The 25,649-nt window shown below is 55.4% G+C and overlaps 1 protein-coding gene and 1 long non-coding RNA gene across 4 annotated transcripts in view; one reads left to right on the forward strand and one right to left on the reverse strand.

Moving 5' to 3' along the window:
* Positions 1–6,019: 6,019 nt before the first annotated feature.
* On the reverse strand, positions 6,020–8,313 carry LOC110192933 (uncharacterized). Its single transcript, XR_002320312.2, has 2 exons — positions 7,973–8,313; positions 6,020–7,776 (listed from the first exon to the last, which is right to left on the reverse strand). It is a non-coding gene; the product is annotated as an uncharacterized LOC110192933 (long non-coding RNA).
* Positions 8,314–8,441: 128 nt separating this feature from the next.
* The window catches only part of EEPD1 (endonuclease/exonuclease/phosphatase family domain containing 1), a 67,387-nt gene continuing 50,179 nt past the window's right edge, over positions 8,442–25,649 (forward strand). The window contains exons 1-2 of one of the 3 annotated variants that reach the window (XM_020964391.2): positions 8,442–8,736; positions 9,586–10,693. In XM_020964391.2, the coding sequence (XP_020820050.1) occupies positions 9,819–10,693 (875 nt within the window). In that variant the 5' untranslated portion in view covers positions 8,442–8,736; positions 9,586–9,818. Of the gene's footprint in view, positions 8,737–9,011; positions 9,502–9,585; positions 10,694–25,649 lie in introns of those variants that run through there. The other 2 variants (XM_020964388.2, XM_020964389.2) reach the window with 2 other exon arrangements.

Below are 25,649 nucleotides of genomic sequence, written 5' to 3' on the forward strand. Positions count from 1 at the left end.
ATATGTGATGGTGCCTTGGCTGGGCCAGCAAACTCCAGTTACTGCTTCCAGGAACAGCAGAAGGCTCAGAAACTGGAAGCTGTCTTTTCCTGGAAAAGCCAGGCCCAGGGAGCTGAGCGTGACTTCCTCCCAGCCCCTCACCCCACCCACTCGGTGACTGGCTTGATGGTATCGGCAGCTGCCTCTGCCCCAGCCCTGTTTTCTATAAGGAAGGACAGGCACTGGTCAGGTCCACCTGGCAGGGAGGGCTCCCCCTTCCCTGGAGGAAAAAAGGCCCCAGTCAGCCCTTAGTATCCCCAAAGGGTCGTAAGACAAATGGAGAGGAGGAGGTGACAAAAAAAAGATTGTTGGAGAAAGCTGTTTCTGTGGAAAGAAAGGACAGAGCTGCCATCTCAACAGTGACCACGCCGTGACCAGAGCTCTCTGGAGTTTGCTTAATGCCTCTGATCTAGAGGACTCGAGGTGGTGCAATGGATGGAGCCAGTCAGGAGGACCTGAGTTCAAATCCCTGGTGTATGACCCTGGGCAAGTCACTTTACTCCATCTGCCTCAGTTTCCTTATCTGTAAAATGGGGATAAGAACAGCACCTACCTCCCAGGGTCGTTGGAACGTCAAATGAGTAACAGGCAGTAAAGCATGTCAAGCCTCGAGTTGCCAGGGGGTATTTATGACTGATCCTGGGCAAATCACTGAAATTGCTCTCCTTCAGTTTCTTCAATAAACATTTACTAAGAGGGGCAGCTAGGTGGAGTAGTAGACAGAGCTCCAGCCTTGGAATCAGGGGGACCTGAGTTCAAATCCAGACTCAGACACTTACCAGCTATATGACCCTGGGCAAGTCACTTAACCCCTCACCAAAAAAAAAAAGAAAGCAAACAAAAGTTTGATAGAACATTTACTAAGTGCCTACTATGTGCTAAGTGCTGGGGATAAAGAAAGACAGTCCCTGCCCTCCAGGAGCTTATACTTCCTCTAGGGGCCAGAAGCTGGGAGGGGTGGGACCATGAACCTTCTAGAGAAGGCATTCTTAATCTCAGGTCCCCCAGTGGGTCAGTGGATAAATTTCAGGGATTCCATGGACTTGGATGGGAGAAAAATTGCATTTCTAATGAATTTAGCATTTCCTTTAATCATTTAAAAACTTTATTTTGAGAAGGGGGTCATGGGCTTCACCAAAGAGGCTTCCATGAGGTCTGGGACATGAAGTCAGGAACCATTGGCTGGGGGGCCGTGAGTCCATAAGCTGTTTGGTGCTGCATTCAGTGCTGATTGGGGAGTTGCAGAGATCTGGTGTGGACATCTGCCTCTGCTATGTGCTGGCTGGGCTAGCCTGGGCGGTCTCAGTGCAAAATAAGGACCAGCTAGGACCTAGTTCAGGAGGTGTGTGTGTGTGTGTGTGTGTGTGTGTGTGTGGTGTGTGGTGTGTGTGTGTGTGTGTGTGTGTGTGGGTATCAGACAAGCTCCATGAAGTGCTTTGCTAACCTCGGAGCCCTATGACAGTTCCTGTGAGCACTTCATTAGAAGGAAGATTCCTGGTTTGATGGAGCCCACTGGCCCAGAAGACCCTGAAGAACTGAGAGAGGGGGAGGCCTGTGACCCAGAGCTAGCCCTGAAGGGCCATGATTCTCCTTAAGTCACTTACAGCTTCAGTGCCAGACTATGCGATCACCATGGGGCTGCCTCCCAGAGACAGGCTCAGTTATGACGCAAGTCATCAAGGGGAACAAATGGTCACGAATCTCAGGGGACATAAAGACCAGAGGGGGGAGGAAGGCAGGTGACCAGGGGCTGACCAGGGGCTGACCTGGACCAGACTGCTAACTCTGCCACAAAGCAAAATCATGTGGTGCTGGGGAAACAAAGTTCATGAGAAGAACAGATTGCATACACCTGACCCAGAAGCAACTGGGCACGGGAGCGCAGTGCTCTGTGAGGACACAAACCACTCACTATGAGACAAAAAGTGCTGGGAAATCAGAAAGCAGTCTGCAAGAAACTGGGTTTAGATCAACATTTAACACCATGTACTAAGACAAGCTCATGACCTAGGGAAAAAAGGCAGCTGTCTAAGTGGCACAGTGGACAGAGTGCTGGACCTGGTATTGGGAAGACCCAAGTTCAAACGCAGCCTCAGATACTCCCCATCTGTGTGACCCTGGACGAGTCACATAACTGCTTTCTGCCTCAGTTTCCTCAACTGTAAAGTGGGGATAAGAACAGCACCTCCCTCCCAGGGTTGTTATGAGGATAAAATAGGATAACATTGGTAAAGCGCTTTGCACAGCATAAAGCAATATGTAAATGTCACCATCATCATTATTGTGGCACGTGCTACTGGGATGAGGCAGAGAAGGGATGGAGTGAAGGGGCAGAATTCAAAACGCATTTTCAGACAGGGTCAGTACAACACCAATTGGCCTTGCCTGACTATGTTTGTTACAAGAGAGATTTGTATTTGGGAGGACGGTTTTGTGGGAAGCAGTAGTGGAGGGAGTGAGAATGAAGCAGAAAAGGGAAGAAAAAAGAGAGTCAATGAACCATTTAAAAACACCCAGAAGAAGCAGCCGATGTTCAGGAGGGGACCCAGATGAGCAGAAGCATGGCCGCGTGCAGTTTGATGTACGCTAGAAAACCTTAAGCAGTCCTTGCGTGATGTTTGGTTTCCTGAGCAATCCTGTTTCTGTCCTCCTTATGAGGAAATGTTCATGTTTCTTGATGACTGTCAAGGTTATAAAAACTTTTTTTTTCCCCTGAGGAAAGAGCCCTGGTTCTGTAGTAGTAGGCCTGAGTGCATTTACTGTGTCCTGTTGGGCAAATCTCTTCTCCTCCCTGGCCTCAGTTTCCTCTTCTGTAAAATGAGGCTTCAGAGGTTGCTGTCAGCCCTCGGTCCAGAAACCGGTGCCAGTATTCTGTCTCTGCATTTAAATTCCTCCTGCCTTTCCCCTTCTCCCCTGCTGTGACATTGCTCAAAAGGAGCCCCAGAACTGCCAAAGATAGATGCTAACAGCAAGATAACAGGAGTGGAAAGGGAGGGGAACCAGTCAGGTAGTGAGGGCAAAGGAAGCTCCAGAGACAGCCTGGGCATCTCACTGGGCTCCAGGCTATGTCCAGAAAACCAAAGACAGCTGCCCCACTCACCCTGAGGTGTGTTGGGCAGATCTCCCCTGATGTCTGAGGTGGGATGTGAACATCAGTGTCCAGGCTGGGCAGGTGTGGAGGGCTGCTATGTGTACCAGTGGAGCGAAGGTCCCTCCTCCAGGAGGTGACGTCTCTGCTGACCTGAGAGGAGTGGGCACATTCCCCAGCTGGAACTCCACCTCCCACCCCAGGGCAAACACCTGTCCTTCATTCAGTCACAAGCCCTGGGAATGGGGGGCCTTGTAACCAGCACACACTGCAGGAGACACTTGGGAGGGATAGAGGACAAAGGAGGCCCAAGCAGGGCCAGGACAGCAGGCCCTAAGCTGAGGTTCGGGAAACACAGTCACTACTCCAGCCCCATGGGACAGCTGTCTGAAGCCTCCAGCTGGGGAGGTAGCATTGACATTGGCCTAGCATGGGTGGAGGGAGAAGGTGGAATCTGGTGCGAGCTGTCTATCCTCCATCACTCACATGATGTAACACATTGCAAGGCTGCGGAGTCAAGACTGAGGAATGGGGAATTCCTGCTTAGGCAAGGCTGGGGACTGCAAGGTCCCTGGCTTGGAATGGCCAGCACAGGCCCTCCAGGAATGCCTCGGGCACGCCATGGGCGCGACCAGTCTGGCCACCCCCAGAGCCTGCTCCATCGAGGTGCACTGGGGCACCAGGCCTGGCACGGTGCTCAGGCAGAAGGGCTCCCTTTCCAGTGTTCATCCTGTGTGGCTATCCTGACCTTTCAGACATAGAATTTGGAAGCTGTGTGAACTTTTGGGTCAGGGTCAAGGCGAGAGGAGGAGCTCAGCATGGGAGTGCTGAGCAGTGTGAGTGGGGAGCTTGCCCTTCCTCCCCCTCCTCCTCCTCCCCTTCTCCCCCTCCTTCCCCTCCCCCTCCTCCTCCCCACTTTCCTCCTTGCCTCACTCCCTCCCCTCCCCTGTTTGCACTTGGATTTGCAACCGAGGTCAGTGGCATCAATGGACCTTGGGGCGCCCTGACCAAGGGGCCAGTTCTTCAGGCTGAGCCATGGCAGAGGTAGTCACTGTCACACTGGGCCGTATCGTGAAGCCACCGCCCAAGGCCACTTCTTCCTGAGTCCTCAGACCTGCAGAGATGGCAAACACCTCCTCTGAACAGCTTCATTTTCCCCTGTGTTCCCCTCTTAGTCTGGTCATTCTGGGCCTCCCTCCTCTTCCCAACAAAGCTCTGCTTTTATGGCTTCGATGGTAAGCTCCCTGAGGGCAGGGAAGGTTTTCTTGAGCACCTAGCACACCTCAGGTGCCTGTTGCCACACTAGATGAGGTGTGTTTGACTTTTGGGAACACAAAGGAAGGTATAGAGCCTTCCCTCAAAGAGAATGCCATCTTATCGGCAAGAATTTGTGCTGCTAGCTCCAAGGTGAGGCCTCCAGGAATCTGAGAAAGGAGGGCAGGCACAGCTGCACTGGGAAGGCTGCCTGGAGGCAGGGCCCCCTGAGCTGGGTACCAAAGGAAGGCATGGAGGGAATTCAGTCTGGTTTAACTCAATTCAACAGATGTATTAAGGTCTCTGTCCCAGGCCCTTGGAATACAGATGCAAAAGAAACCGAATGGGGTCTTTGGGGGCTGGCTACATCTTAGCTACATTTTGAAGGGAACAAGGAATTCCAAAAGGCAGAGGTGAGGCGGGTGGGCATTCTAGAAACAGGACGGTTTGAGCAAAGGTGTGGAGAGAGGAGATAGTGAATTATGTGGGAGGAACAGCAAGGTGGGTTGGGCCAGGTTGTAACTAGTTCTAAATGCCAAACAAGGTCCCTGGGGAGCCAGTGGCCCAAGCTATTCTGGAGGAAAATCACTTTGGCGGCTGTGGGGAGGCCAGACTGGAGAGGGCAGTCATTGGAGGTGAGGAGGCCAGTTAGGAGGCTATTGCCCAGAGAAGTGACCACAAGGCAATTTGAGGAGGGAGATGGATACCTCTAGACTTGCTTGGAGATCTCCGAAGATGAAGATAGTGAGCTAGGGGCAGGTGGTTGGTGCAGTGGATAGAGCACCGGCCCTGGAGTCAGGAGGACCTGAGTTCAAATCGACCTCAGACACATAACACTCACTAGCTGTGTGACTCTGAACAAGTCATTTAACCCCCAACTGCCTCGCAAAAAAAAAAAAAAGATGGTGAGCCAATCAGAAACACTACAGTTGGGCACTGCACACAGCTTTCCAAAGAAACCAGCCACCAGGAATTGAAGAAAGGAAAGCCTTCTGATTACAAGACAAGACTTCTATTCTCCAAGCAATCCTCAAGTGGACTGGGCTATCTCTGGAAGGGAGAGGTGGCTCCATCTCAGCTTCCTGGTACCTTGGGTTAGAAGGCCACCTCTTCCAATCCGGAGGTCTTGATTCTGCCTTGTGGACAGCCCCAACTCACTGCTTTTGTTCACTTTTCTTTCTGCACCAGCCCCACCCCCCAGCCTCTGCCCTTTTAGCAGGGAATAGGGCTGTTCTATACTCCAGGAAGAAGTGACTTTGACATTTGTAATAATTACACAAATCACTTAAAGTTCTGGCAAGTGCTATACCTAGATCATCCCATTTGATGTGCATGTCGAACATCCAGCCTCTTCTGTCCATGATTTGGAAAGAGACACGAGGGAGGCCCGCCCCGAGGGCCTTCCTTCCCTGAAGCCTGGCTTAGGGTTCAGGACTCCTGTCTGGGTTCTGACATCATCACCGGAAGTCCCTGCCAACAGGTACATAGCTGTGACGTCGGTGGCGCTATGAACCGGCCTGACTGTTTGGGAAAGCAGTGGGGAGCCGTGCCCCAAATGTCATTAAACTGTGCGTGTCCTTTGACCCAGCCACATGGCTCCCAAGTCTATATTCCAAAGAGACCAAAGATCTCTTGTCCTCGTCTGTACATAAATATTTATTGTGTGCTATTTTCAATAGAAAAACCTGGAAACTGGATAGCATCTGTAGGGAAATGGCTGGGTGATAGTCAATGAATGGGGTGGGGTGGAATGTTATTGCACTCTGAAAAATGAGGAAATGGCGTTTCCAAAGAGACAGGGAAGGGCCTGCATGAACTGATGCGGAGGGGAGGGAGCAGAACCAGGGAATCAGTCACCGGCAATAACAATGTTGCAAACAACTTGGGAAGACCAGAGAACTCTGAGCCACACAATACCCCGGCCCCCACACGCAATTCCAGAGGCGGTGGGATGACCCATGCCGCCCGACTCCTCAGGGCACATCAGGAGATCTCTCCTGGACATGGCCAATGCAGGAACTGGTCCTGCTTGCCTGTGCTTATCTGGTACAAGGGCTTTGTCTGGCTTTCTTTTTCCTTTGGGTGGGGGGAGGGGAGTGGAAAGTGGCTTTTCATTAATTGAAAAAAAAATTTAAAAAAAAGTAACAAGGCTAGGAGGGGAAGCCCCTGCTACCATATGCATTTGTTGCTAGGTGGTGCCATACTTAGTGCTGTACTTGGGAGCGCAAGGGAGACCCGAGTTCAAATCCTACCTCAGACACTAGCGAGCTGGATGGCCCTGAACCAGCCACTTCATCTTTCTCCTCCTCAGTTTCCTCATCTGTAAAACAGGATAAGAATAGCATCTCCCTAACAGGGTTGTAGTGAGGATTAGATGAGATAATGTATATGGAGCACTTTGCAAGCCTATCAATAAATGCTCATTATTACTGTTGATATTATCTCGATATTATTCTCACCTACATGTGTTACCAGTCTGTTATCTCTAGTCACTCAATAAACGTTTATTAAGCCCCTACCATGGTCCAGGCACGGTACAGCATGGCTCCCTAGCCTCATCCAGGGTCCTAAAGGGACAGGACGGGCTCAGGAGGTGTCTCTGAAGGGTGGGATCACCTCAGGGCGGGGAGATGGGCATCAGCGGTACTTCCCCCTGCCCCCCAAGGACAGTAACCATCCATCCTAGGCTGGGCCCATTCCACTAGACTCCCAGGTTGGACTTGGGGGCAGGGGTTGACTCTATGATTCAGAAGCAAGTGAGCACAGGGTCTTGGCCTCACCCACACAAATACCCCTGCTGGGTGGAGTCTGGCACTCTGCATACCTTCTGGGGGACCAGGCCTCCTTCCCCCAGGGGGTGCCTCCACCCAGCCCCAAGTCTCCCCAGGCACTGGAAGGACACCTTGGACTTTCATTTATTCAGTCAACAAGCATTGTCAGAATGTCTACTACAAGTCAGATGCTATGCTAGGCCTGGATGCTATGAGGCCAAAAAGGAGGCTGGCCCTGCCCTCTTGGAGCTTATCTGCTCCTAGGTTGTTGAGTCATAAAGATTAGATACAAAATAATTTCCTGGCTTGAGGAGAAACAACCTTTGAAAACAGCCAAGGAAATTGAAGTGGAGGTGAAGACGCCTAGGGAGCAGCCCGTGCAAAGGCCCGGAGATGGGAGATGACGTGGGAGATGCAGCTGTTGAGTCTGGGGAACAGGCCCCGATGGCCTGAAAGTAGAACTCGTTTTCCGGAAATGTGCAACTCAAGTCTGTCTTGCTCTGATGTCTCAAGCAGAGGTGGCAGAGTCAGGAAGACTTGGGTTCAGATCCTGCGGGGGACACTGGAGAGTTGTGTGATTTCGCGAGGATGTCGCTGAATGCTGCCAGGCTTCATTTTTCTCCTCTGTAAAATAAGGGGTTCAGACTGGATAGCCTCTGAGGAAGGGGAGGAGGAGGAAGAGGGAGGAGGATGGAGGAAGGGGGAAGAGAGGAGGAGAAGGGGAGGAGACAAAGGGAGGAGGGAAGAGGGGGAAGGACAAGAGAGGGGAGGGGGAGAGAGGGGGAGGGAGGAGGGGGCAGCGGCAAGAGACCCCTCCCACCTCGGGATGTCTCTACTCTGCTGGGTCCGGCCAAGTTGGAAAGGCATGGCTGAGGTCCAGGTGGGGAGGGTGGGATGTCAGAGCGAGGGGTTTGAACACACAACTGGGGGGCGGGGGAGGCTGTGAATGGCTCGTAGGTGCGTTCTATGCCCAGTCCTGGGCCCCTCCTCGCCCCCCGCCCCTCGTCCGGCCCCGGAGCCCGGAACCGAGTGCTCCGGGAGGGAGGGGGACTCGGCAGCTCGCGGGTCTCTCCTGCTCTGCTCCTGGGGGTCCCTCGGCCAGGCGTGGGCGGCCGGGCACGCGCCGCCCGCTCGGGACGTGACCGTGACTGTGACCGTGACCGTGACCCCGCCCTCTGGAGCCCGGAGCCGCGGCGGGGGCGGGGCTGCGGGGCTGGGGGCGGGCCCGGGGGGCGGGGCAGGGGCCGGCTGCAGGGGCCGGGACTGGGCCGGGCTGTGACGCAGGCGGGAGAAGGGCTGGCCGCGGGCTCCCGGCGCCGGACGCCTCTGCGGGGGCTCCGGGGACTCCGGGCTCCCGAGCTAGGAGGAGGAGAAGGAGGAGAAGGAGGAGGGAGAGCAGGGGGAGGAGGGAGAGGCAGGAGCCGGAGGAGGGAGAGGCAGGAGCCCCACCAGCCGCCGGACTTTGCTGCCGCTGCTGCTGGGAGTGGGGCAGGCTCGGCGGCGGGCACGGGGGCACAGAGAGGTGGTTGTACTCGAGCTGCCGGAGTCCGAGCCCAGCGGGGTCAGCCTCGCGGGGCCGGAGCGGTGGGTGTCCGGGGGACACGGGGGTGGGGGGAGGGGGAAGGGGGCGGGGCGGGGCGGCTCGGCTGCTGAGTCCGGCCAGCCCGGCTGGGGGCCCCGGGCGTGGAGGAGGGGAAAGGGGGCCGGCCCAGGACCAAGAATGGAGGCGGGGAGGGGGTGGTGGTGGAAGAGGGCGTGGGGGTGGGGGTATGGACGGGGCGGAGTGAATGCCTGGAAGTGCTGGGGGAGCGGGGAGCTCCGCGTGTCTGTTTGTGAGTGTGTCTATGTGTCTGTGAGGGTTTCTGTGTGTCTCTTAAGAGTGACAGTGTGTGTTTGTGGGTCTGTGCCTGTGTGTTACCGCGTGTGAGTGTGTGTCCTGTGCGTTTGTTTCCATGCGGCAGCGTGTGCTTGTTTGGCTCTGTGTGTGTTTGCATGTTGTCTGCATGCACTGCCCATGTGCACGTCTGCCTGTGTGTGTCCTGGGCATTTGTGGGTCACTCCTGGGGTTTTATATCTTTGTGTGTTGGCACGGAGTGCCTGCGCCTCGGCGTGTATGTGTGTATGTGTGTGCATGTGGGGTGCACGTGTCCCATCCCCTCTCCCTGCAGCAGCTGGGACTGTTGCCGGGGTTGTTGGCCCCCCCCCCTCAGCTGACCCTTCTCTCCCTGTCCTGCTGGGGGACCCCATGGAGGAGAGTGGGGGGGGGCCGGCCAGGGAGAGTGCCTCCCTGGGTCTGCCGCTGCCTCTGCCGGCGGGTGGCCATGAACGGAGCTCAGATTTCTGGCCCAGGTCTGGGAAGTTAGAGGGCCTGGGTGCGATGGGTTGGCAGCCCCTGCCAGGCTCCTAATAAGGGTTTGTTTACTGACTTTTCAGGCAGCCAAGGGCCTGAAGGGAAGCCTCTCCTTACCACCCCAAGGCTGGATGATGGGCACCTGCTCCTTCCCACAGACAGCACTTTCAGCCCTGCCCGGCTTTTTAGTTCCGGAGTCCTTGCTCCTGCCTCAGTGTTTCATTCTGCCCTTCCTAGGGTGTGTGTTCTAGCGTCTGCCCGCCGCACTGGAAGGGATCCTCCTTGGCAGTTCTTGATTCACTTGCCGGGGCCCACCATGGGAGGTAACCTGGGCTGCCACCGCTCCATCCCTAAGGACCCCTCGGACCTTTCTCACAGCCGCAAGTTCAGTGCCGCCTGCAACTTCAGCAACATCCTGGTGAACCAGGAACGGCTCAACATTAACACGGCCACCGAGGAGGAGCTGATGACGCTGCCTGGGGTCACCCGGCCAGTGGCCCACAGCATTGTGGAGTACCGGGAGTACATCGGCGGCTTCAAGAAGGTGGAGGACCTGGCGCTGGTGAGCGGTGTGGGGGCCACCAAGCTGGAGCAGGTCAAGTTCGAGATCTGCGTGAGCAGCAAGGGCAGCTCGGCCCAGCATTCTCCGAGCTCCCTGCGGCGTGACCCGTACTCAGAACCCCAGCAGTACCACTTGGCGACAGCGCCCCCCACTGCAAAGGTTAACATCAACACAGCCACCCCAGCCCAGCTCATGAGCTTGCGAGGGGTGTCAGAGAAGATGGCCCTGAGCCTTGTGGACTACCGCCAGGAGCACGGGCCCTTCAAGAGCATCGAGGACCTCATCAGGTTGGAGGGCATCAGCTCCACTGTCCTGGACAAGATCCGGCCCCAGGTGTTCGCTGAGAGGTCCCGGCCCCCCTCCACACACACCAATGGCGGCTTGAATTTCACTGCCAAGCCCCACCCTAGCCCCACGTCCCTGAGCCTCCAAAGTGAGGACCTTGACTTCCCCCCTGGGGGCCCGACCCAGCTCATCTCCACCCGTCCGTCCATTGAGGCTTTTGGTGGAACCCGAGACGGCTGGCCAGTGTGGAGGCTGGCCACCTGGAACCTGCAGGGCTGTTCCATTGAAAAGGCCAATAACCCAGGTGTGAGGGAAGTGGTATGCATGACCCTGCTGGAGAACAGGTGAGCAGTCGCGGGGGTGGGGGGGGAGGGGGGAAGGTGATGGCTCCTCTGAGGAGGGGGAGGGTTCCTGGGTGCTCAGCCTGACTCCAGGCGTGGCCATCGTCAGATGCAGGGCTCAGGCCTGAGACAGGCTGCAGCCGATGACCTGAGCCCCTGAGAGGGTCAGTGAACTGGCCCCCACCCTCCGGGGCCTTACCATCCCCGAGCACAGGGCCAGGGTGTCAGGGAAAGCACGAGGCGGGTTTTTCCCTTGTTTTACTTTTTTAAAGTCTAACTGCCCGATGTGCTGATGCACCCATGTGTCCACATGTGTTGGGGGAGCTGAAGGGGGGTTTATCTGGCTGGGATGGGGTTGGGGGATGGGCACTGTCTTTAAGTAAGTGAGGGACTCTGTGGGGGGGAGCCTGGGCATCCTCACTCTCTTTGGCCCCAGAGAGAGGGCAGGCCCTGGGGGTGGGGAGGACGGGTGCTGAGGCCGTTGTCACCTGCATGCTGTCCCAGAGTGCAGTGGGCTGCCCAGGAGGGGCTCCCAACAGAGGCTGGTGCCCACCTGTTGAGATGGAACAGTAGGGATGTCTTTGGCCCAGAGGCAGCCGAGGTCCCTCCCCACTTTCAGATTCTGAGCGATCTGGAGAGAGTGACTCATTCCTCTCCTTTATTTAACCTAAAATTGGTTTCCCGCCGCCCACCAGAACCTAGCCAGCAGTGTGGGGAGTCTCTCTGTGTCCCCACAGTCAAACAGGCTGGACTGGCCTGCTTGCAGGTTGAGGTTAGGCCCAAATGGCCCAGACCCCAGGGGCTGAGGGAGGGAGAAGATGCTGCCCACCCTGCTGCCTCTTCCGGTGTTCAGGGGCAGGAAAGTGGGCAGGAGGGGAGACTTTCACTGTTTCCCAGGCCTGGCTGAGCGCCCTCCCCTCTACAGGTCAGTTACTGACTAAAAACCTGCAGACTCCCCTGGGGGCTGCTGTCAAACCACTCTTGGTCAGTCAGTCTTGGGTGCATTTTATCTTGTAGCCAACAAGCCCATGGGGGTGGAAGAAAACCTCTTTGTAAAGACTGCTCCCTGCTGCTGTTCTGTGATTCCAGGCCTGAGAGAGATGAGTCAGGTGCTGGCAGGTCACGGGCCTCAGATGATAAAGTGTCACCCTGAGGGGGCATTGAGCCGGGCCGTGGCCCTGCTCTGGGTGTCCTGCTCTGGGAGCAGAGCCAACTCCCGCCCAGCAAGGACGGCGCAGGTGCAGTGGTCTTCCAGCTGAATGTAGAGGCCGGGCCTAAGCCACAGAGGCTGTGGATGCCTGCCTCGGGCGATGCTTCCGGTCTGTGGGACCTGAGCCTCTGGGCCTCCTCCTTGGGGGGCCTCCTCCTTGTGCGTGCTGTGTGCTGGGCACTATGCTAAACACTGGGCACACGAGGAAAAGCAAGAGCAGGCCCCAGCCTCAAGGAACTTGTTACTCAAAACAGCTAGCATGTGTGTGGTGGCAAAGCCCTTCGCAGACACGATCTCATGCACCAGGCATGGGTGACTTGCCCAGGGTCACATGGCTAGTTCAGTGTCTGAGGCAGGCTTTGAACTCAGGTCTTCCTCATTCCACTTCTAGGGCCCTGTCCATTGGCCATGCTGCCCGGGTTCCTCCTTGTCCATGACCTCTCCCTAATCCCCTTGTGTTGTTGGCTGCCTGGGTCTTTGGTTGATTTTGTTTGGCTGGGGAGCCTGAGAGGGAGGGGGAGGGGGGAGTTCTAATTCTTCTTTTCTCTTCTTTTCTGATGGTCAGGGTGGGCCTTTATCCTTGGGTGATGGGGGAGCTTCTGAGCTGGGGAGGGGCATGGGGGGGCTAATCTCCCAGGCCCAGACTTAGGGTAATGTTAGAAGCTGAGAACGTGAGGAAGGGATGGAGGGATGGATGGAGGGATAGATGGATGAATGGATGGATGGATGGGAAGGAAAGATGGAGGGAGAGAGGGAGGGATAGATGGATGGATAGGATAGATGGGAAGGATGGATGGAGGGATAGATGGATGAAGGGATAGATGGATGGGTGGATGGATGGATGGATGGATGGGAAGGATGGATGGGAAGGACGGATGGAGGGATGGATGGATGGAAGGATGGATGGATGGAGGGATAGATGGATGGTTGGATGGAATGATGGATGGATAGATGGATGGATGAATGGGAAGGATGGATGGATGGATGGATGGATGGATGGATGGATGGATGGATGGATGGATGGATGGATGGATGGGAGGGATCCACCCGTTTGCCAGGAGGCATCTCTGCTCTATAACTGAAGGAAGTGTGGGAGCCCTTGGGAAATCCATTCTAGAAGACTTTCCTGAATGTTCCAGCCTAGATCTGTTGGAAGGAGATCTGATTAGCCTTGGGGAAGGAGAATTAACAGAGAAAGTTTAACTCTGTTTCTCCAGGACAACTTGAACCCCAAATGCTCAGGGCAAGGCTTGACTCAGAATCTCCTGGTGCCTATGAGATAGAAGCAGGTGGAGGCTGCTTGAGGCTCACATGGCCTGGCCCCCCGAAAGTCTCTGGACTGCATATCCCTCCTGCTCCCCTATGGCATGGATGTTCTGGATAACCCCAACACATCACTGGCCCATAAATGGTAAATTTGGCTTAAGGTCTAATGCCTTCAAAGTCTGGATGGTGCTTCTGGCCCTGTGAGTGTCTGAGAGCACTAGAAGAGGCTGGCTACTAAACATGCCCTATACAGCACAGGTGCAAAGTTGTAGCTAGGACAGGCAGATGAGACTTTGGCCCAGACTTTGAATTTAGATGCAGACTGTTAGAGTGTCATTTACCATGAGCCATACAGAGAGTGGGGAAGGTACCATGGCAGCCCTTTACTGCTACCTTTGTTCTCAGGCTGAGAGAAACTCCATCCAGAGGAGTTATCAAGGTAGAGGAAAAACTTAACACTTAACCTTTAATTGGGATTGGAGATATTCTGGTGCTGGAGGGTTTCCCAGGTGGCTCATCTGTATGACTGGACAACTGCATAGCATAACCTCCAATGCAATCTAATAAGCATGAATTAAGCACCTACTGTGTAGAGAGACAAAAATGAAACAGCCCCTGCCCTCAAGGAGCTTATGGTCTGTGGGTGGGGGCAGGAAAGGGGTGGCCTTGGAAGTAAGGAAGTAAAAAGAAAGGAATGCAAAGTAATTTTCCAGGTTCTGGGGGAGGTGCTGAGGATACCAGGCAAAGCATGGAACAATCCCTCCCCTCACAGAGTTTACTCTCTAAGGGGGGAGACAACAGCTAATGTAGGTTCAGTGAAAGATGCCTGGGGAGGGAGGGCAGAAAGGGCTTGGCATAGAACAGAAGGGAGAGGGGGATTCTCTGAGGCACACATGAGGAGGGAATGCAGTCCAGGCACGGGGGCAGCCTGGGCAAAGGCATGGGGACTGGAGGTGGCCAGATTGAAGGGCGAGGTCACTGAGGCTGGAAGGCTAGGCCAGGGCTAGGCTAGGTTTGGGGTTCAGCTTAGACTATCGGCCCCCAAGAGGCCACGCTCCTGGCCATGGTCTGTCCGCCCTCTTTCCTCGGCATCGATCCCCTGCATGGCGTCTTTTGTAAGTACTTAAAGAATAGTTTTATTAGTGCCTTTTGTTTTCACCTCACATTCTTTCCCAAACATATGACCTGCCTCTGAATTTCGTTGTCTGGACAACAGACCTTCTCTGTGTTCTGTGACCGAGAGGCTCTTGCCGTCTCCTGGTGCTCAAAGGGCCACCACGTACAAGAAGGATCCTCTTTTTTTTTTTCCTTTTAGGCAATTGGGGTTAAGTGACTTGCCCAGGGTCACACAGCTAGTAAGTGTCAAGTGTTTGGTCTCAGACTGGATTTGAACTCAGGTCCTCCTGACTTCAGGGTCGGTGCTCTATCCACAAGTATCTGCTTGCTTGGTCCGCTTGGCCCCAGAGAACAGAACCAGGAGCTACAGAGAGGGCGATCTGGGCCTGATCTGAGGAATCACTTCCAGACATTGGAGTTTTCCCGCAGTTTGCTCGAGATCCTAGTCCAGGTTCAGGTGAGACTTTGAGGTCTCTTCCTACTCAGAGACCACGTGCTTCCTTGTTGCCCTTGCCCTTTCCTGGAGGAGCACTCGGGGGCTGCATTATTGGAGCCCAGAAGTGGCGTTTGGTTCTAGAAGCTCGGACAGCTCTGCTGGTCTGTCCTGTCTGTGGTTCTTCTTCTGCTTCGTCCGTAACTGTTCTTGTCGTTCTCTGGCCATCACTGGGCCTCACGTCAACCCTTCTGCGGGCCACTGTTGGCTGGCTTGTGAGGGGGAAGCTCGTTGTAACTTTTCATCTCTTCTATATTATCAGTAGCTTTATGTTCTACCCTGTCCTGCCCTTGGCTACCGTACTCCTCTACTTGGCAAGGAGACACACTGTTTGCCAACTGAGCTCTCTTGTCGTCCCCATCGGGGTGATTATAAATGGCTGTTAAGTTCCTGTAAGCGTTAGCCATAGTCCGTGTGCATGTCTTTTCCTGTGTCCCTTTCCCTTTTTCTGCAGCGGGAAGTTTCTTTGAGCAGGTCGGGTTGGAGCTGTTGTGTCCACCTGGGATCCTCTCTGTTTTATCCTGGCTTCTGCCTTGGTGTTGAGTTTGACCTTTCCTCCTACTAGGCTGTGATGGATGGTAGCTGATTGTGAAATGACTTCCTCATCAATAACCAGTCATTTCCTGTTGGATAATAGTCCGATTCACAAGGCACCTGCCTTGACTTCCTGCCTTTCCAGCCTCATGATGCGTCTCCTGCCTTCTTTTCACCCTCCTGCCTCGTTCCCTTCTTTGTGTGATCCTCCTGAGTATTGAGGTAGACACTGGCTCGACCGGGGGGGGGGGGGGGGGGGGGGGGGGGGGGCTGGGAGCCTTGGGTGGTTCTCCTGATAATGTCTTCACCACTTCATCCTTGACACCAGAGGTCTGTCTACACTAGAGGCTGCTGTGGCCATCACTGTGGTCTTTGAGCCCAGCAGAACAAGGTGACCGAAGTTCCTAAGACTTGATGTTTCTTGTTGCCTTCGGGCACACGTTGAAACCCCTCTGTAAGAACCTGGGAGGCATTCCTCCCTAGAGTGGTTACTCCCTCATGTCATCCTGTTTCACATTGCCCACCTGGTGATAATTCAGCTCCTCCAGTGGGAGGCTTTTAGTGGGAGGTGATTAGTGCCTGGGGCCTGCGTTGGGCAGGACTGACAACTAAGCCAAGGGCCTGGTGGTCTCAAAGCTGTGCTTCTTAGCCCCCTACTTCCCTTTCTCCCACTCCATTACGATCATGGCGGGAGGGGAAAGATGCACACATATGTGTGCCAACCGTGTGCTGCACACGCATGTAACAAAAGAAATCCTCCTGTCTTCACCTTTCCCCACTCATCCTGATGAGGAAAAGAATGGTCTGGGGAGAGAAACCAGACAAAGCCGGCCTGTGCCATCCCACCAGTGGGGTTTCCACTCCCGTTCTTGGTGATTTGTGGAAAGTGTGGCTACATCACATGTTCCCAAAGCCATGTCCGTGTTAAGTGAACTCTGGGAAGCCTTTGTCTGTGGTCTCTGCAGGGAATCCTTCTAGGCTGAGACCGTGGGGGGAGGGCAGAGACCATGTGTTTCCCTTCCTCTCTATCCCCAGTGCCTGGCACACAGTAGGTGCTTAATCAGTGCATGTTGTTAACCCTGCTGTACCTCTGGGGTACAGCTCCGCCTAATGAGCTCAACACTTTCCTCGTGACATCACAATGTTACCCCTCTCTGTTGGCTCAACCCTCACTAGGGAGACAGAGAAAAATGGAAAACCTGTAGGGATGGGGAGCTCACTACCATCTGAATCAGCGTGTCTGGTTTGAGGACAACGAGAGGGTCACTTTCATGGACCCAGCTAGAACATGTTCCAAGCGAGTGCTCATGAAGCTTCTTGGTCATTTCCTTTGATGCCCTGGTGGTGTTTGGGGGGAGGGGCTTCCTGAAAGGTCAGAGGGAGCCTTGCATTGCATCACCCCCTGGGGGAGGCAGTGTGCTGGAAAGCCTTTGAGATTTCTGGAGGACGGGGCTGGCAGCAGGTCCTGGCTGGGGCAGTGAGCCCTGCCCTCTGGGGGCACAGCCACGTATTCATGCGTGGGGGGGACGTTGGAGGAGTCGCATGCGGGGTTCTTGGAGGGCCGCACATACCCGGCACTCACTTCGGCCCTCTCAGCCTTTCCTGCCTGGTGTAGCACTGGACCAGATGAAGGGAAACTTAAGAGGACAGAACAATACGTCCTCAGTGTCGGCCCGATTGCGATGTTCTCTGTATCATGGGGTTAAGGTGCTGGGGCAGTTACCTGATCCAAGAGAGGTGATCCCAGTGGCTGGAGGGCATGACCACAGTCAGTAAACATTGATTAAGCACCTACTGTGTGCCAGGCACATGCTAAGTGCTGAGGATACAGAGAAAAGCAAAAACTTGGTCCCTGCCCCCAGGGGCTCACAGTCTAATGGGGGGAGAGGGCCTGGTAGCCAATGAATGGCTGATACAAGATGCCGATTGGATAGAAGGAAATCTTAGATGGGGATGGCTTCTCTCTGAAGGAAGGATCTGATCTGGGAAGGGCTCAGAGCTGGGCCCAAGCTGGGCAATGATGACCACTGTAGACCCCCTCTGGAAAGATTCAGGCTGGGACCTGGGCTCTCTTGTCAGATGAGTGTGAAGGGTCAAGAGCTTTGGGCAGAGCCCAGTGTGGTCCCTGGGCCCTGGCCTGTTGGTTGGCGTGCTTCCAAGAACCACCCCTGCCACTTATGGGGCTGCCTGCATGACTAACATGCCCTGGGCAGTCAATAAATGTTTAATGATGAGAAAGGAAGGAACCCTGGGCCGGAAGCCAGCAGTCTGGCTTCTCTGCTTCTGCTGGAGGGCCTTGAATGAGGCATTCCATTTCTGAGCCTCAGTAGTGTCATCTGTGGAATAGGGATGCTGATGTGAAGGCATTTCACCAACCAGGAAGCTGGCAGTGTGGCATGGTGGGCAGAGCCCTCGGCTTGGGAGTGAGGGCCACTGACACAAGCGGAGCAGTCCTGGGCCTCAGTTTCCTCTTCTGTAAAATGAATGTGTCAGACTTGATGACCTCTGAGGTTCCTTCTGGCTTTAGATGTGTGGTCCTGTTTGGAGGCTTGGGCTGCTGGTGGGCAGCTTCCCTCCCTTTCCCCCTCCCGTCCCCCTCTCCCTCCTTCCCCTCCCCTTCCCCCCTTCCCCCTCCTTCCTCCCCTTCCCCCTCCTCCCCTTCCCCTCCCCTCCCCTTCTCCCTCCCCTTCCCCTCCCCTCCCCCTCTCCCTCCTCCCCTTCCCCTCCTCCTCCCCTCCTTCCCCATCCCTGTCCCATCCCCCCATCATCTTCCTTCCCTCTCCTCTTCCCCCATCCTCCTTTCCTTCCCTGCCCTCCCCCACTTCCTGATCCCTCCTCCTCCCCTCCCTGCCATGGCTCTTCTGGGGCTTCTTCAGGCTGTCCTTGGGTCCATCTGGGACAAGGTTTCTGATTCCTGAGCCAAGTCTGGGAGCGACACTTCCTGCTTTGTTTTCTGTTGACAAAGACCTTTGAGCTGATGGTACAGCCTCATTTTTCCTGAAGTAGATGCGGCAGATATTAGGAGTCTAGCGGCTCATGCGAGCCGGCTTCAGGAAGTGTCCTTTGTCAGCCTCTCCTCCCCCAGTCCTGCTGGGCCCGCACCCACCTCACCTGCCCTGGCTCTGCTTCTCAGTTTCTCTGTCTGCGGCTCTGGCACGGTGATTTCAGTAGTTGTCCGTCTCACAGGGTCAGGTGAGCCAATGGATGTCAGGGCTTCACCAACCTTACTTAAGAGCTAAGAATTGTGGGTGGCACAAAGACGTGACCTCTGGCGGCTCTGGGGTGCCGGTGAGTGCCTGCTTTCATTTGGTGCTTTGGAGAAAAGAAAAGGAGGTCACTGCATGGGGTCACCTTTACTCCTGGGGGGAGGGGAGCTGCTCCTGCTTCTTTTTTTTTCCCTCTTTTTGGTGAGGCAGTTGGGGTTAAGTGACTTGCCCAGGGTCACACAGCTTGTAAGTGTCAAGCGTCTGAGGTCAGATTTGAACTCGGGTCCTCCTGACTCCAAGGCCGGAGCTCTATCCACCACACACCTAGCTGCCCCGCTTGCTTTTAAAACTGCTGCTGCTCTGGGTAGGTGGCTCAGTCTGTCATGTGCCTACGGTCTGCTTCTCTCTCCAGTCCTGAAGCCCCACATTTGTCGAGGGGTGCAGAGAGCTAGCTGCTGGGGCCCCATTCTTGTGGGCGAGGCTCCCCATCAGGACCGGCCGATTCTCCCCTTGCCCGCCATACCTTTGACATGCTTCTGTCCTTCCGTTCGACTCCCAGCCCTTTTGGCCCAAGGCTGTGACCCCGCTAGAACAGGCTGGGGAAGGGATTCCCTGTCATGGGAGCTTTTTGAGCAAAGAGCAGATGGCTGGGCTTGTCCGAAATGCTGTGCCAGATGGCCAGCCAGGCCCCTCGGCTCTGAAATCTGTGATTCTTCAGTCCCCAGAGGAGCCTTGAGGACTGAAGCCCCCAGAAATGGCCATCTGCAGGACCACACCCAAAGGAGCCTGAGAGATGCTTCTCCTCCCTTGGGCTTGTGATGGTGGCCTGGAGCTTAGGGAGACGGAGCATTGCTGAGGCCCAGGAAGCAGAGACCGGCATAGGCTCTGGCACGAGCCCACCAGGTGACCCAGAGCCGGGGCCAGGCGAACCTTTGTCAGGCACCAGGAGTTGATTAAGCACCTACTGCGTGTCAGGGGCCGCACTAAGCAAACAAGGCAGTTTCTGCCCTCAGGGAGCTCGAAGTCTGTGGGGGAGACAACATGCAGACGACTCTGGCCTCAGTTTCCTTTTCTGCCAAATGCCAGCTTGATCCAGACGGCCTGAAGGCCCTCCCAGTGCCCAGTTTGGGGCCCCTTGGCTGCCCAAGGGCAGTGTGTGGGGGAGGGCTAACGCGTATAAAATTAATTTCCAGTGCACAGACAGCATCTGTCGGTGGCGTGGTGGGAGTTAAGGTTGGGCGGCTTGGAGATGGACGCCTGGGGTTGTGTCTCATGTTCTGAAAATCCTGTGCTGGGTCTTGTTGTCTCACTCTGTTCTCTCCTAAATATGTGACTGTATGTGTGGCCGGGGAACAGGGGGAGACAGCTGGGTACATGCTGACACCCCCCATGACACCTGCATGCATGCATGGAGCACCACGTGTCTGCTGATTCCTCCACTTCCTGGGAGAGCCAAATGGCAAAGGGGGCGGGCGGCCATAGCCTGCTCTTCCTTGGGATACCTACTGAAGACCCCTATGCCCACCACAGTGGAACTGACACATATCTGGAAGTACTTACTTAGAGTGCTGGCTCCTTCAACCGCCCACCCCCAACCCCAACCCCCCTGCCTTTGGAGGGGGGGCCTGGACCTCTCTGCTCTCACCTCTAACTGCCCCCCACCCCCTTTTAGAGGGAGAGCCTGGACCTCCCAGTCTTACCTGTAACTGCCCCTCCCCCACCCCCTTTTAGAGGTGGGGCCTGGACCTCCCAGTCCAACCTGTAACTGCCCCTGCCCCTTTTTAGAGGTGGGGCCTGGACCTCCCAGTCTTACCTCTAACTGTCCCTGCCCCTTTTTAGAGGTGGGGCCTGGACCTCCCAGTCTTACCTGTAACTGCCCCTCCCCCACCCCCTTTTAGAGGGGGGCCTGGACCTCCCTAGTCTCACCTCTAACTGCCCCTCTATGCTCCATACTTCCCCCAACCCCGATGGCTCGGATACTCATGAGCCAGGTTCCGGTCAGTCATTCCGCCAGTACTGAGCACCAGCTGTGTGCCAGGGACTGTCCTTGAGGCTGTGATACAGAGTCAATGAAGACTCCTCACTGGCCAGCCAGGAGCATAGACCATAGTGAGGAAGCCCCTGAGGAGGGTCCCCCAGGCCCATTTCTCCTTGACCCTCAAGTTGCAGAGAAGACGCTGACTGTCTGGGTGGTGATGGGCGTTTTCTCATTGGAAAGCCCCAGCACCAAAGCCACCACAGACTGGACTGCTCCCTAAACCCGAGCTCCTCTACATTGGCTTCCATTTTAGGGTTGTCTAACCTGTTCCTGGGACGTTGGGTTCTTAATTCAGAGCTGGAAGGGATCCCAGAGCCCATCAAGTCTCACTGGCCCATTTTACAGAGAAGGAACGTTGGGTCCAGAGATGGGAAGGGAGCCGCCCCAGGGCGTGTAGGTGGTAAATAACAGAGAGGGCTTGAACCCAGGACTCGGGCTTCCCTAACCGGGCCGAGCTCCACCTTGCTTGGTTTCTTTGTCAGAGCTAAGGTCTTCCTGCCTGTCTGTGGCTTCGGGGGAAGGTGGTCAGGACCTTCTGATTCTTTCTCTTGTTCTTGTCAGGTTTATGAAGGGGAGGGGATGAGGGACAGACAGAACACCAGATGGCACAGCACGTAGAGCGACGGCCTTGGAGTCAGGAAGATCCAAGCTCAAATCTGCTCTGGGGCTCTGTGTGAACCCAGGCAAGTCCCAACCTCTCTGCTCCTCAGGTCTCTCAGATGAGAACAGCAACAATGCCTACCTTCTAGGGGTGTTGTGAAGATAAAGGGAGAATGTTTTTGGCCTGGCTTGTGATTTCGGCCGAGTGGGAACTCCCAGTGTGGAGGCTGTTCACTAGAGCAGATCTGCAGAAGTGTGTAGGATTGGCCAGCTCCCCAGAGGTGAGAGGTAGTGCCCTGGGGGCATGGGGTAGTATGCCAGTGACATTAAGAGGGAGAACCAGTCCTGGGAAGGGTTCTGGATGTGAAGCTACAAGACCTGGGCTGGAATCTCCCAGCTAGCCTTGTTGCTACTGTGTGACCTTGGACTTGTCTCCCCATCTCCTCCTATGTGAATGAGGGTGTTGGAGTCAGTCACTTCCAAAGGTCCCACCACTCCTCTCTCTGTGTGACCCTATAAAGGCGGTGACAGCCGTGTAAAATCCCCCCCCACATCCCACACTTCAACCAGGGCCCCTGACCTGGAGGGTAGAGGGCTGAGAAAGCTTCAGGGACTTCCTGGCTGGGAGGCTGACCTTGGGCCAGTCACTCAGGGTCCTGGGCCACTCTAGCATTGAAGACTGAGTCTTGGGGGAGCAGATCTGCCCCTACCCCCCATCCTGTCCCAAAGCCAGCAATGCTGAGGAAGTGTTTGTATCGGGAGGCTAGATCAGCTGTTAGTTACATTCACAAAAGTTAAAGCCCATGAAAATTTACAGTAAGTGCCATTTGGATTCCAAAGGCCCTGCCCACTTCCCAGATCTCACCTCCCTCTGGAGAGCTTTTAAAACAGCTCACCCTCCTCCCCCCACCCCCCACCCCCCAGCTCTCTTTGTCTGCAGTTTGTAGATCCACTGGCCCGTGGATAATGTGCCCGCCAGCTTTGCCCGGGGCCACCTGCCTGCATCTGCTCGGGGCCTGAGGGCAATGCCAGTGGAAGAGGTGGGGGGCCAGGCATTAGGGGAGGTGGTCAGAGAGACCCCAGGGAAGGGACCCTGCGCCTGATTCCTGTCCAGTGGTGACCTGGAGGTGCCCACCAGCCTGACCCACATCTGTGCTGGCCTGGCCAAACACTCATTTCACATGGCTCTGGACCCAGATTGGGGGAACTCATATAGCTTTTTGTTGTAATTCAGTCATCTCAGTTGTGTCTGGGTCTTCATGACCCCATTTGGGGTTTTCTTGGCAGAGCAATTGGAGGGGTTTGCTTTTTCCTTCTCCAGCTCATTTGACAGATGAGGAAACTGAGGCAAACAGGGTAAAGTGACCTGCCCAGGGCCACAAAATTAGTAAGTGTCTAAGGCCAGACTTGAGCTCAGGAAGATGAGTCTGCCTGACTCTGGGCCTGGCATTCTATTCATTGTGCCACTCAGCTGCCCTGACCTAGCTTAGCCACAAGCAGAGGTATAACCAGGCCAGGGCAACTGGGCCTGTATCCCAGGGCACTGACATCTGGGGGAGTGGGGAAGGGCTGTGCTTTTTCTAGTAGCAGTCTGGAAAGATGGGACCATACTGGGGAGAACCTTGGTAGCAGGCAGTGGGGAGCCACAGACACACCTCTACCATGTGTACATGTCAAGACGCACACAGTGGTGCACTGAAAGGATGGACAATTGGGGCCAGAGAAGGAAGGCCTGGGAGGAGCTGCTGAACTGGCCCCGGGGGTGGGGGATGGGAAGAAGCCAGGGGAGGGGGCGGGTGCTGCAGGAAATGGGGATCTTCAGTCTTCCAGGTTGTTTCTGCTTAATATTACCGTGTGCCTGTCTCTGCATCGGTTCAGATAAGTCTTCCCAGGCTTCTCTGAAATCGTCCGTCGTCCCACCTCCGCCGTCTGTTTGTATCCGATCATGTTCATCTGGCCATTCCCCACCTCGTGGGCACTCTCTCGGATTCCCGTTGTTTACCATCACAGAAAGAGCTGCCGTAAGGATTTCTGTGCATCCGGGCTTTCCCCCCTTTCTTTGATCTCTTTGGGGAAGATCCAGCCTCGGTCGTGGCACTGCTGAGTCAGAGGGGATGCACAGTTGAGTAACTCTCGGGGCAGAATCCCAGACCGCTTTCCAGATGGACAGGCCTCTCCCACTGGTCATTGCCCATTTTTGGGTAAGTCTTGCCGATCAGAGGGCTGGGAGCAGAACCTCTCCCTTTCCATGGAGCAGCTTCTCAGTGACTTGGGGGCATTCTTTTTTTCATGCGGATATTGATTGCTTGGGTTTGGGCCCTGTAGCTCTGGGAGAATGCCGTGTTGAATGCCAAGAAGTTGGGCTGTTGAGGAGGAGAGCCAAGGGTGGGCTTTTCTGGGGCTGGAAGGAAGGAAGCAGTGGAGAGGGAGAGGCCACAGATGGGTGACAGAAAGACAGAGAGGGTGTGGCTCCTGGGCTAAGATGGGTGAGCCAGGAGGGAGGAGTGGGAGCAAGGCCCAGGTGGGGGACAGAGTGGGAGCCCCTCTGGGACTAGAAGAGGGGAGAGTGGAACGCACCCATGGGATGGGTGGGGGTGGGGAGAGCGTTGGACACAAGGAAGGAAGGACCGAATCCTAGATAAAGGATCGCCAGGAGTTTTCAGTCAGAGAGAGGGGGCAGGAGAAGGTCCGAGAGCCCCCTCCACCACGTGGCCTCTGAGCGGGGCTTTGAAGGGGCCGGGGACTTTGAGGCTGATGCGAAGAGGGGGAGTGTGTCTGGAGCAGGCACAGGGTCAAACCTTCCTCTGTCTTGCTAGTTTTTGAACTTGGTTAACAAGAAACTTCTGTTGGCCACGGGGCATTGTTGCTCAGTCATTCAGTGTGTCTGACTCTTTATGACCCCACTTGGGGTTTTCTTGGCAAAGAGACTTGGAGTCGTTTGCCATGTCCTTCTCTGGCTCATTTTACAGATGAGGAAACTGAGGAAAACAGGGTTGAGGGACTTGCCCAGGGTCACAGATAGGAAGTGTCTGAAGCCAGTTTTGAACTCAGGCCTTCCTGCCTCCAGGGCCAATGCTGCGTCCACTGCACCACCTTTGTCTTTGGTTGCTGAGATGGCCGGGAACTGGAGGTGTAGCTCCTATGCCGTCCCAGAAACCACCTGCTTCTCTAAGCTCTGCCATCCTCTGCTTCATGAGAGGATCGTGGCTCCCCCTGAGAATTCTCTCCACAGAGGTGACCGGGCAGCCCTGAGGTTAGTGAGGGTCTCCAAGCTTGGGCAAGATCAGGCTGGAGGCTCTGGGAGCAAGGTGGTATTATCTGTCTGCCTTTTGGCTGGGGTTTGTGGGGTTTGCAGAGGTAGGGATCTCGGCTTCTGTCTCCAGGCTGTAAAGCCGCCTTGTGTCTGGCATAAATCAAGCTCTGCTTTAGGAGCTGATTCCCAGCTCCTCCACCTCCTTTGGCATTGGGCAGAGTAAACAAGAGAAAAGCTTCTAGTGCGCGGAGCCTTCCGCGCTCTGGGCTTGGGTTTCTTGGAGAATGAAGAAGTGTCCCAGCACCCGTAGGCTGATGTGCTAAGCAGGACATGACCTTGGGCCCTCCTCCCCCATCTCTGCTGGCCTGAGCCCCCAGGACCCTTGTTGGACAGCTGTGGGTGGCGTGTGAGGCGGACCGGGCAGGGACCTCATGCCCAGCAGGGCCGCTCTTCCCACAGAGTGGGCCTCCAGACCAGGGACCCTTCCCTTTCTCCTCCCTTGTCAGAGCTTGCCTCCCCTGCAGCCCACTGCCCAGGCCTGGAATCCTGCTGAATCCTCTTAGGAGTGAATCTGGACTGAAGTGTTAATGGAGGCCTTGCGATGCTGCTCTGATTCTCCCCTAGTCCTCCCAAGGCACTCATTTTAACAAGGGCCTTGACCCTTAATGCCTTCGCCAGAAGAAGGGGTCTAATGGTGAAGACCAGGCTGGGGGAGGTGTTTGGGGTACTCAGAGCACTCCCCAAGTACTAAAAATTCTCAGATCTCTGGTACATAAGCACTTTCATCTGAGCAGCATTTTCAACATGAAAGCAGAATGGAGGAGGAATACTTTTGTCTGCCTGAACCCCGGGCCTCCCCAGGACTCTGCCCAAGGGAATCCAAGGAATTCTGCCAGAAATCAGTAAGGAAAAAGGGCATAGTTAGCCACATTTAGTAGAATGGGGGAAAGTTCAGCACCTGCCAAGTGGCCAGCGGCCAAGTCTTTCCTCCTACCTGCCTTCCTTGCCTTCCCTCCTTCCCCCAGTCTGCACTCCTTCTTCTCAGGCAAACTCAAGCTGTTTCATGGGTCTGAGGAAAAGACGGTAGGCATGAAGGCCCCGAACTTCTCTTGATTCAAACTGGCCGCACAGCCAGGATAGCGCAGGCTCGCTGCTCTGGGAGGGGCTGTTCTACCTAGCGTTGGGAGCGGAGTCCATGCGTGCCCCGGAGCAGGTTGGCCACCACATTAAGGAGTCAGATTCT

The sequence above is a fragment of the Phascolarctos cinereus genome, unplaced genomic scaffold (genome assembly GCF_003287225.1).
Source record: "Phascolarctos cinereus isolate Bilbo 61053 unplaced genomic scaffold, phaCin_HiC Scaffold_4;HRSCAF=312, whole genome shotgun sequence".
Lineage (NCBI taxonomy): Eukaryota > Metazoa > Chordata > Mammalia > Diprotodontia > Phascolarctidae > Phascolarctos > Phascolarctos cinereus.